This window comes from Leiobunum rupestre, chromosome 8, assembly GCF_980474605.1.
Source record: "Leiobunum rupestre chromosome 8, qqLeiRupe1.1.hap1, whole genome shotgun sequence".
NCBI classification, from domain to species: Eukaryota; Metazoa; Arthropoda; class Arachnida; order Opiliones; family Sclerosomatidae; genus Leiobunum; species Leiobunum rupestre.
The window spans coordinates 44,580,850-44,593,575 of NC_143391.1; the positions used below are offsets into that span (position 1 = coordinate 44,580,850).

A 12,726-nucleotide genomic window follows, 5' to 3' on the forward strand; every position below is an offset into this window, starting at 1 on the left:
TCAGTGTTTACCTTTAGATTATCTTTCCATGTATCACCTAAAGTATAAAGTTTTCCACAGTCTTACATAGAGCTCCTTTTTCGACCCAAATTTAAATAATAGTCAGATTAAAATAATTTGTAGGTATCAATGTCAAGGAAAGGATTATGACTAACATACATCAAATATTTAAAGCTGCCCCTTGTGACATTAGTTCGTGTAGAAACTCGCAATGAGACGTTTCTTCAAGAACCGCCTAAAATTAGGTTTAAGGTTAAAAAAGCCACTTTTGAGAGTGCCTACATGATATTTATTCGCAAGTATATTAGATTTGAAAATATTCCAATGAGGCATTTAAGATTGCGTTTTGCGACCATTGAAGAAATAAATGCGCATTGAATTCATCGTGTCGATATTCATTATCTTAATCAATAATATTTCAACTAATTTCTGTTTTGCCCAGCTTAACCCGTTTACTACTACCAATATTTAATAATACCATAAATATATAATATTGTGACGTAAGTGTACGCTTCTTATTCTTCACATGCAATAGTTTTCCTGAGAGCTATTCTGAAGACCGACTGCATTACAGTCTTCGTCGCCGTTTTGTATCCTCTTGCTCCCACGTCACACGTATAGCGTTTAGCAGCGGCTCGCTAGGGGGAGATTTTGTCTTGTGATGGCGTCACACCGTGACTAGCTCTCAGTAAAATATTTCCCGAAGTGGCAAACTTATAGGAAAATATTATAGACTTATGATAATACTTATTAAGTTTTTATCACTCAAATACGTTTATTTATCCGCGACGCAATGGTTTACTTAAAATTTTAACCGGTAAAAATGTAGGTATAAACGCCCAACATACTCTTTTAAGCAGTTTTACTTAATTCACGGACTTATAGCCCTATCATAAACAATGTTAAGCTGCCGCGTATAAAACCTTAAGGAGTGTCGATAATCTTTTAAAATAAAACACTTTATTGAAAGACTTCCGGAAATAGTACTGCGAAAAAGATTTATCAATTCCCAATGTACGAGCACTAGAGCGCATCCTGCCAAATTAAGTTTCCCATTTTCAGTATTGCCGGTTGGATTTTTGAAAAGGGAAGTTGATTTTTTGCTGGTTCGGAACGTCTTGAAGGCTCTTAAATGGATAGTAAAGCCATTTTATTTTTCGTTCTCGTGTTGTTCATCGAAAAAAGCCACGAAATGACAAATATTTGTGGTAAGTGAAGGATGTTTACTTGTTTTGGCATTTGAAGTAATAAAAGTGAATCGAATATGTACAGTAATTAATTCGGTGTTCGGTTAACCTTTCAGAGAGATAAAAAGTATAGAGTGTTGTCGTCTGAAACCCTGCGACGTCACCAGTGTAATTTACCTATTGATAAAAAACGGTAGATTTCATGGCGGCCACTATTAACACTACAGCTGTGACGTTACAAGTTTTCAAAATCGTATCAGACGACAACACTCTATACTTTAATCGATACAAGAAACTCGCCCATATCGGTGATTTTGTATTAAGATTGGTACTACATCTTTTATTTCGTAACGCTTCTATTAATTTACCTACAAGGAAATTATCCGTCATTTAAACACACGGATATTCAGATACAGAGAAGAATATTTTCAAGCAATATTTAAATTGCTTAAAGTTTAAATTTCGAATATTTTTAATACAAACAATGACAGGCACGGATAAACTTTATTCAAATCAGAGACAATTTTCTGTTTTATAGGTTGCTTAAGCTAGATATTGCACCAAATTTCGATACATCTGCTTTAATTTGAATTAAATATATTATTATATATAGATTTGAGCGACTATCTGTAAATAATAACCAATTTGTGGATAATGGAGAGATAATTTTGACCTTTCGTTTTATTATCTATTCTCTGAATATTTTTTAAAGACCTTGAAGACGTGGTTCAAGGTCATTCGGCATTTAATGGTCAAACTTCCCCTATCATTTTAACACGTAAATTTCGTTTATTGTTACTTATTATCATTACAGTTTGGTCTTTCGGGCATTATTTTCGCCATGACCTTCTTGTTTTGGGTTTTAAAATTCATTGGCTTCTAATTGGCCGCATTGCATGAGCTCAAAATCATTTGACCGTTAATTGTCATGGCGTACCCTTTTCTAATTGGAACCAAGATTCTAACCTCAACGGTTTAAGGTCCTTGAAATTATTCGATTCAAATGTCCCCCAGTACGAGCTACGTTACCTGAAAATTTCAAATCTTTACTAAACATAGATTTTAACTTATTAACACTGAATCGTCTTTTTGATTACACCCTGTTTAACTCAGTAATATTTCCCAACCACTTAATTTACATTTACGATTAAAGAAAATCATGCATTACATTATAAAGCATCAAAATACGGAATAGGTTTCCAGGTACTAGTAAGAAATAATACTACTCTGTTATTTTAGACAATATAAAAATATCAACCATATTATCATTGCATTATACTGATAAACCTTAAGGCGAAAACTAAATTAAAACGGCTTTAACATTTGAGATAATACATTTTGAATATAATAAAATAGTACCATTTTATAATAATTGTAAATCTAAGCCGATTCCTACATAATAATTTATACCCGAATGTAATTTTTATTTTGTTCACAACATTTTGATATTGATATAACTATGGGTGTATTAAAATATTAATCCATGAAACAATACACCGATAATATTGATTTAAAAACCCTAAATAAAATCCTCGAAGAAATAGTTCCACACAACGTTTTAATTAAATACAGATGGCGTCGGATACGTTGAGGTTTTAGTTCGTGCTTCAACGAATCAATAAACGGGAGACACAGTACTCTGCCTTAAACGTGATCAAAGAAATACTGTTAGTGTGGAAATAACCAAACCCAGCAAATGCAGGGGCTTAATCGTGCCTTATAACTTTGAAACTATCCTTTTTTTTTGTAAATTTGACCCTATAGCAGATTTTACCTTGTTCAATGGCGTAGTTAGATCACCGAAAGCGAATAATTGCTCTAACATTAATTCCATGGTCTTTTAAAAAAATTTATTATTGATAATTATATCCTTTTATACAAAAAATTAAGATAAATAATTAAAAACCAATCTAATATATAAAGATGAGTTGTTTGTATATATGTTTGTCCGCTATAGGAATCTACAGTTTTCAACTTAGGTAGACAACATTTGGTAAACTATCTCATGGTACCCTGACTGTGGTCTTTGACGATTGCGGTCGGCAAAACAACTTTAATTAATTTAATAATTAGGTATATCCGCTATGGATGTTAGCATAAACTCAATTTATGTCTTATTCCACTTGTTAAAAAGTTCCACGCGCGTTTTGATATTTTATCGTAAATGGGCGCGAGCGAGTAGTGTAAAAGTGAGAGTTTAGAGCCACGGGGTGCAAAATTCCCATAGGGTTATAACGGGGTGCCAATATTTTCCATAGGGTTAGCACGGGGTGCCGGTATCTCCCTCGAAACCGCATCGGCTCGATGTGGCCAGATTTGCCGGCATCGAGAATACGAGAGAGACCGATGAAAACGTGAAGTGAGAATCGAAGCCGGTCAGAGTCTTGTTGACGGGGTGTAATATCGTTCGAGGAGGAAGCTGAGTTTCTTGACGAGGTAGGGGAGAGAGACCCGGAAGAGAGTGAGGTCTCGGATTTCAACCGCGCCAGAAAGGAGCGGCTTGTTTATACGCGCGTTTCCTCGGTACGGGGTGGGAGTTTACGCGGGGATTAACGAAATACCCAATAGGGTATGGCATGGGGTATAATTCATGAACAAAGTACGAGTCAGCATCGAGAATACGAGAGCGTTCGTCGAAAACGCGAAGGGACCATCGGAGCCAGCCGGAGATTTATTGACGGGGCGTAATAAGGAAGCGGAATAGAGGTCCGCGATAAAACGAGGTCAAGCTTTTCATCCGCACCAGAAAGAAGCGGTTTGTTTATACACGTGTTTAGTCGGTACGGGGCATGCATCTACGGTGAGGGTAGCGATATTACGACGATTATAATATCTTTCGGAGAAAAGGGAGAATATATGCTTCGAACGAAATAGACTTAAATTAACGTAAATGATTATGAATAAAACGATGTATCGCGCAATATAGGAACTGAGTTAAAAAAATATCCCGACGAGTACTATATAAGGAGTTTTATTTTCCCACAAAACTTCATTCTCAATTTGTAATTGCTAGTCTATGACGTCTTGGAATACTGATAAAATGTATGTATAAAACATGATCTTAATACCGAGATTCTGTTTAACAAATATAAAATTTTCAGGAATAGCAGTAAGGATTTTCCGGTTTCTACCACGAAAGGAGTGTTGGTAACCCCGGACTGTAATATCTACATCGGAACCCTAGAAGGAGGCGTTGGCATAGCGCTGACTGAAAGTCAATTCAAGCAATTGTGGAGAGCAAACGAGGAAATAACTTCATTCTTGGAAGACGATTCTATCCCACCCTCAACGTGGTTCTTCGAAGGATCGGAAACGAGACGGGTAGAACTGTGCATTTTTCAAGACCGTAGAGTAGTGGACGTCAGGGAAATCGTTCTTGGCAGTGGGACCAATTACGGCAAGCACTACCTGACCAAGCGTGGATTCACTCTGACGCGGTACCCCTGGAAGACGTTGATGGAAAAATCCGGTGAAGTGATGATCTACCATAACGAAGTCAAACGCGTCTTCAACGATATTTAAGAAACTGTACTAAACAAAGTTACCGATTATATTAATAGCAGTGCAGTGGTTGTGAAGTTGATCATCTTTCACAAGATGAGCATGACTGTTTAATGATAGATTGGAATTCCCGTTTAGATGCGTACTTGTTTGACGCCATGGCAAAAATAAGTTATTCGGAAATAATCCCAAAACTTAACACATTTTTAAGCGAGGATTTTCGGGATAATATTTTGTCTTTTATTATGTGTAATTTGAAGAATATGTTACATTAGACAGTAGATTGTTAAAAAAAATATCAATAAAAAGAATCGTATTAAAAACCACACTTATTATTTCTTATCTCATTTACAAACATGAATCCTATCATGATACATCCTTTCACGGGGCTCGTGTCAGGACCCACGCAGTCTGGAAAATCTCACTTTATCGCGAAATTAATCAAACATAATGACTCTTGCATATCTCCCCCACCCCAACGAATAATTTGGTGTTATACAGAGTACCAACAGAAATGATTTAATTCAGTATTGGAACATAATCCAACAGTCGAGTTTCACGAAGGATTGTTGGACCCAGGAACTTTGAATCCAACGATTAGAAATGTTGTCATTCTCGATGACCTATTATGTGAAATAGCTAATAACAAAGACGTGACCAATTTATTCATCCGAGGTTCGCATCATCGAAACACGTCGGTACTGATTTTAATGCAAAATTTGTTTTATCACGGGAAAGAGGTTAGAACTCTCAATCTGAATTCGCAGTACCTCGTCATCTTCCGTTCCGCTAGAGACGTTTCCAGCGTACTAAATATTGCTAAACAAATTTCTCCGTCAAATACCAAATTCGTCGTGGACGCTTTCCGTCAAGCCGTGATGAAACCGTACGGCTATTTATTCATCGATTTAAAACCAAACACTTCAGATGAATATCGGCTGCGAATGGGAATCATACCGGGAGAAGAAGCCGCGATTTTTGTTCCAAAATGAGCGTACGAACTTCAAAACGAGTTTGTAAAAACTTAAACTTTTTGAAATATTTGAGCACTTGTAACGTGAAACAGAGAAAAGCTATCGTCAAGCTAGCAAATCGAGACGCTATTTTATCGTTGGTCGAATGCTGTATAAATGTACTTCGTGGGAACGTTCAACTTACAGATGAGCAAAAGAGTCGGTTGAAGAAACATCGTAAAGTGATACACCATCTATGTCGTAAAATTCCTCTCGCTAAAAGAAAACAGATTCTAGTGCAGAAGGGGGGATTTCTCCCGCTTTTATTAGCTCCGCTTCTTTCAATCGTGAGCTCAGTCGCCGGCGCGGCGATAAACCGCGCTATTAATAAGTAAAAATGACCCGCAAAATGATTTTAGTTTCCGAAGACGCCTTACGTCGTATGAAAAACGCTACTCTAGAAGAAGTTGTTCTGGAACCGGAAATACCCACTTTGGATAAGGAAATGAAAGCGATTCTCGAGAACCCCAATATGTCCCAATCCGAAAAATTATCATTTTATAATCAAACTTTACAGCGACACTTAAGTTCTAATCAGAAACCAGTTGAAAAACAACAGCAATCAAAAAAAACCTGGTACGAAGAAATTGCCACATCTATACCACCAAGTCTGCTCACTGACGCGATATCTTTGTACAATTGGACATTGCGATATATTTCGTGGAACGATTTAGGCGAAATGGAAATTGGGGGGCGGGTCGTTTCGGGATCGAACGTTATAGATTTAATTTACGACGCGGTTAGAAAAACCAAATCAAATGTCGATCCTACGGGAATTAATAATTTTTACGAAACTTTGCAAAATAATAATGTACCAAAAAAATTTATCAAGAATCCCGCGAGGTTAAATTTGTTATCTTATCTCGCGACTCCACCCAGACCGCAACAGTGGGTGACGATTTGACTGTATTTATCAATAAAACCTTTAACGTAAGTTAACGAGTATTTATTTCAATTTTTTGTCTCAGGATGGATGGTTGTACTGAAACTGTAGCTGTGGGTGTGACGTCCAGATTAGTGGATTCTTATTCCAAAAATCCGAAAATTTTAACCGCTGTCATAATAATATTTATATTCGTAATAATGGAATTATCTGAATTCCTATTATGTTACTACACGGTACCCACACCGGGAAATTTTACCAACTATGGATAAACTTAGAAATATATACTACGACGTAGCAGACTCTGGCGGTTACGTTGGCCTTCGAGGATTGTATCGTTCAGCCCGAGAAAAGGAATTCAACGTATCATTGAATGAGGTTAAAGATTTTTTACAGAACCAAGATACGTATACGTTACACAAAAATGTAAAGCGGCGGTACGAAAGAAATAAGACAATAGTTTACGGTATTGACGAACAATGGCAAGCTGATTTAATTGACCTGCAGAAACTATCGAGACAAAATAAGGGATATCGTTACATACTCGCTTGTATTGACGTATTTAGCAAATTCGCTTTCGTTGAGCTGGTGAAAGATAAGAAGGGGCTACCATAGTGAATGCTCTGAAAAACATACTAGATGGTGAAAGACGACCAAAACGCCTACAGAGTGATCACGGGAATGAGTTTGTTTGTAAAGCCGTTCAATTGGAGTTAAAATCACGGGGAATAGAATTTTTCGCGACGAATTCTGAAGTTAAGGCCAGTATCGTCGAACGCTTTATTCGATCGTTTAAATCAAGAATGTATCGATATTTCACTGGCAAAAATACAAATAAATACGTCGATACGCTCCAAGATCTAGTTACCGCGTACAATAACAGCTATCACCGTTCAATTAAATGTAAGCCCGTCGAAGTAACGTCAGAAAATTCGAAAATAATTTGGAAAACTCTATACGGAGGTATTGATTTCAGTCCGCCAGTGACCTATGATTTCGAAATTGGTGATATTGTAAGAATTAGCAAAAACAAGGGTATCTTTGAGAAAGGTTATATCCCAAATTTTTCCGAAGAATTGTTTCGAGTGATTAAGCGGATACCGAGGCAACCAGCGGTATATAAACTGGAGGCTTTGGATTCGGAACCCATTTTGGGAGTGTTTTACAAGGAAGAAGTACAAAAAGTCGGAAAAGATCTCGAGACTTGTGCTTTTAAAATTGAAAAAGTGCTCAGGCGGGGACGCATATCTGATAATTCAGTCGAAATACTCGTACGCTGGAAGGGGTACGGACCGCAATTTGACAGTTGGGTTCAAGAAGTAGACTTAGAATGAGTTTCTACATCACTCTACCATCCGATTCTTCGCTGAATTACTTTCCCGATAATACTCTGAGCAAATTCAGAGCTTACCTTCCGGAAAATGTACAGCTGAATGGACCTTACGAAGTAGGGTTAGCGGAAATAAGTTATCCTAGAACGTGGAACAATATCAAAGAAGAGCGGGTAGTCCGAGTTTGGACGGATGATATCATGTCGGAAGGTTTTACGGAAGAAAAACTAGCTATTATACCCAAAGCAAATTTCTCTACAATCGAAGATTTCCTTGAAATGTTAAAATTTGCGGGTAAAAATGTTGAGTTTAAATACATAAAACATCTGAAACGAGTTTCGGTTCACATTGCTAAGAGTTTTTATTGTAAAATCCCTCCTGATATAGCGGTTATGTTGGGGTTTTCGATTCAGCAAGTACAAGAACTTGAAATTAGGGAATCGACGATAGCTCCATATACCGTAGATATGGACGTGGGATTACATTCGTTGTTTGTTTATTCCGATATCGTTGAAAGTACGATCGTCGGGGACAGGAACGTACCTCTCCTAAGAATTATTAGCGTTAAAGGGAAAGACGGTGAAACTATAGACTCGATATTCACTAAACCACATTATTTACCAGTCGCGGGTTCAAATATTAAAATGATCGAAATTAACATTATGGACGACTTGGTGAACCCCGTGCGATTCGAACGTGGAAAGGTGCACGTTACTCTACATTTCAGACCACGGAGGGCCTGGCTCACCCTATAACAACACGTGCGAGAACGAGTCGCGTTCATTTTAGTAAAGCATAACGAACGACCAACATCATGAGACACTCGCAGTATTATCCCGCCATAAGCGATTACGAGAACTACTATTTGAATCAGGCTGGCTATGGATCAATTCCTGTTTATCGAGGTGTGGGTGTTCAAAGAGGATATGGATTAGGCAATATACTAGCTTCAGCTTTTCGCAGTGCCATGCCCCCTTTCAAGCGTGGAGCCCAGTTCTTAGTAAGAAAATTCCTCGATACTGGAGCGAAAGTCGTCACGGACGTTGCTAGCGGTATTCCAATCAAAAAGGCACTTGCAACTAGATCCAAAAGCGCTGTCAAAGAAACCTTAATTTCAGCCGCGGAAGTGGTTAAGCAAATGACGGGATCTGTACTTAAAAAGAAACGCTCCCGACCGCGCAAAATCACTCGACGTAAAGCCAAGAGGAGGAAAACATCGTGCCCTTCTTACTCCGATATATTTTCATAAAGCGTTATTATGGCACTGTTACATCCACATTCAAGCGGGTGTGTGAATTCGGAATTGGACCTTTTTCAAGTTCCGTTATCGCAGACGGGGATTATCGGTGGCGAATGGGTCGAATACAATCCCATTTCCAGTATTACCAACAATTCAGCGTTAACATTTTGCATTAGTGGCAATTCAGAATCCTACGTAGACTTGTCGCAGACTCTCCTACACGTTCAGGTGGAAGTGATAAAAACAAAATGGATCTCTCCCCAAAGCCGCCGTGATCGGTGCGGGTGGAGTGGTAACTACACCAGCTGATAATGTGGCGCCGGTCAATTTATTTTTACACAGTCTCTTTCCCGAAGTGCATCTATTTTTAAACGAAAAATCCGTTACTCCTTCGGCTCAAAATTACCCGTATAAAAGTATGATTCAAACCATGCTAACTTTTGGTGATTCGGCTAAAACGAGTCATCTGACCAGCTCCTTATTCTATCGCGACACGGCGGGTGAGTTTAACGACTTTACCAAAAACGAAGGTTTCTTGAAAAGAGCTGAATTTGCTCAAAAGGGAATTATCGATATGATCGGCGTCCTCCATTTAGATGTTTGTCAACAACCTCGATATCTTCTAAACTTGGTGGATTTAAAATTTGTTTTTGGTAAGCCGAACACCGATTTTTGTTTACACTCCGATGTGAAATGTCAATTGGAAATCAAATCAGCTTCGCTTTATCTGAGAAAAGTTAAATTAATTCCAGAAATACCATTATCTCACGCGAAAGTATTACAAGTGGCTAGAGCTAAATACCCCATCACTCGCACCGAATGCACTTCATTTTCGATCCCCCAGGGGAACATGAGTGTAGTGCAGGATCATTTATTTACCGGCCAGATTCCCAATAAAGTCGTGATTGGGATGGTTAGTCAAACGGCTTTTCTAGGTGACTTAAAAATATCACCATATAATTTCCAACACTTTAATTTAAACCACATTGGATTGTTTGTGGACGGAAACAGCCTACCCCATCGCCCTCTCACTCCTAATTTCGCGGAGAATAGCTACATCCAGGCTTACGCCAATTTATTTCTACAAACGGGTCAGTGAAACATTGACGAGGGAAACCAAATAAGTCGCGAAGATTACGTTGGTGGGAACTGCCTACGATTTGACGGCTGATTTGATGAGCAACGCCGCCCATTTCCATTTAGTTAAAAACGGAAATTTGGGGCTCAAGATAAAATTCGCATCAGCTTTAGCCGAAACGATTGCTGTAATTGTGTACGCGGAATTCCAGAGTTGGATTGAAATTGATAAAAACAGAACCGTGCTTTTTAACTAGAATGGTTACGTTACAACTAACTAGAATTATGGAAAACGATGAGTCCAACAAAAACCTATTTCGGGGAGTTATGGCTGCGGATCAATTACCCAAATACGTGAAGACTTTCCCCTCTCTTTATATCGTGAACACGGCTACTTCAGAAACGTCCGGAGAACATTGGGTTGTACTCTATTTCTCGAAAAATAACAGCGCTACAGAATTCTTCGATTCTTTCGGGAACGCCCCCGATATGTTTCGCTTTAATGACTTTGTCGAAAGAAATAGTAAAACTGTTACTTTTAATTCGTTACAACTACAAGGAAATCTTAGTAGGACTTGTGGAGGCTTTTGCGTGTATTTTGCTATTAATCGATGTCAGGGTGTAAAAATGTTTGATATTGTGACAATATTTTCTAAACAAAAAAATGATAATGATAAGATGATTAAAGAATTTGTGTATTCAAACTATTCAATAAATATTGAATAACTTTTAAATGTTTTTTTTTAATTTACCAACATTCAAAACAAATTGCAAAAACACTAGTTCATAAACTTTTTTGTTAAAGTAAATTCACAGATCATTTCCAGTTGAAAATATTTAACATTTTTAGAATAATATTTGTGAAAATGAATCAAAATACTCTAAATATTCTTTTAGTCATATACATAATGTTCTTTTAGTTATATACATAATGCTCTTTTAGTCATATACATAATGTTCTATTAGTTATATACGTATTTTACGAATTCAGTCACACCTTTTTTATCTTGTCGATCCAGTGATGTCCATAGGATAGAGTTTGAATACCGTTACCCAAAATGTATCTTTTATTATCACAAGGATTTAGAGACATTTTGTTTTGGGAAATGGTAAAGAGTTGATGTCTCTGACTCACAATTCGCATCATACAGTTGCTCGTAATTTGATTCCGAAAAAGACAATTGCGGTAGCTCGAGTGGCGGATACTTTTTTTGACGACTCTCTTGCAAACACCCTTCGCGGTTTTTTTCTCCCCCTTCTCCGAAAGGATACTATACATTTTCGGGCGTAAACCGCAAAACTCGTGAATCGGAACTCCTTCCATCTCGTATTTCATCTTCCCAATCACTTTTTTATTTGATTCATTGTGAAGAGGATGATTAACAGGATATCCTTAGAAATCGAAGAGGTGGGAGGACTTCTGTAAGTCCGCGTAGACATCCTCGGATTGTATGTCATACGTGAGGCTGTCAGTATCTGTGTAAAGGAGTCGCGCTTTACCCCCGAAATTCTTCCGCATGTACTCGTAATGAAACTCATACATGGAAAGTTTGGATAGATCCAAAATGGAGAAGCCGGTATAAATAGGTCTATTCAAAGTAAGCGACTTCCTCTTCATTTGAATGCCTACGAGTTCGTTGTGGAAAATAGTGAACTTTTCAAATGCCGGAGAAGACGCTTTCTTGATGGCCCGCTCAGGTGTTTGCACGAGATGAAAGTCTATACGATTACGGAGATTTTCCATGGTCTTACCTAGTATTAGAGAAAATGAGATTAGTATTGATTATTATTTAAATTTATATTTAATATGCACAAAGTGCTATTATTGAGCAACTTGAAAAATTCCCGTTCAAAGTTGTTTTTGGCAAGTTTTCTTTTCTCCGTATTGAACTCGATGAAGGAACGAAACCAAGGACTTTGGTCAAACGAGAGTATCCTGTGAACTTTAGTAAGTTTCATCCCCTTCGAAACGTAGTATTTTAAATTACGATAGTGAACTACGTAACGTTGCTTGTTGAATAGATTAGGTACAAGCTTAGAAAGAGTGTCTTTTGTGGAAAGGTTCAATTGTTTAAGCATCAGTTTATAATATGAAGAAAATAAATCGGTGGTTATGGCGCGAGATTCGGGCGCAAGGGGGTAGCAATTGTGTTCTTGATGCAATTCAGCAGGATACTCTAAATCAACCTCCAAAATGAAACCATAGGATGACTCGTCCGATAAAGTAAGCACGTGTAAATTAGTGTAATCGAGGAGGTCTTTTACAGGTACCCAAGCGAACTTACTAGTGGGTAGGTAGCCGACCATCGACGACCCGTACAAATTGTTCATGTCGAAGTACATTATAAAATTACTCGGCTGCTCGGGGTCGTAAGTTTCGGGTATGTATTTATTATTCGCCTTGGCGAATCTGTGGCTAATCATCGAAACCCCTCCTCGAATACCGCGCTCAATAAATAAGTGCATGTCAATATCGAGGAGTAACTCCAACTTC

At 37.9% G+C, this 12,726-nt stretch overlaps 1 protein-coding gene across 2 annotated transcripts in view; it reads left to right on the forward strand.

Annotated features, from left to right (window-relative positions):
• Positions 1–923: 923 nt before the first annotated feature.
• LOC149933487 (uncharacterized) overlaps positions 924–12,726 on the forward strand; it is a 35,844-nt gene continuing 24,041 nt past the window's right edge. For both annotated transcript variants that reach the window (XM_090156909.1, XM_090156910.1), the window contains exon 1: positions 924–1,208. In XM_090156909.1, the coding sequence (XP_090013035.1) occupies positions 1,133–1,208 (76 nt within the window). In that variant the 5' untranslated portion in view covers positions 924–1,132. The remainder of the gene's footprint in view (positions 1,209–12,726) is intronic.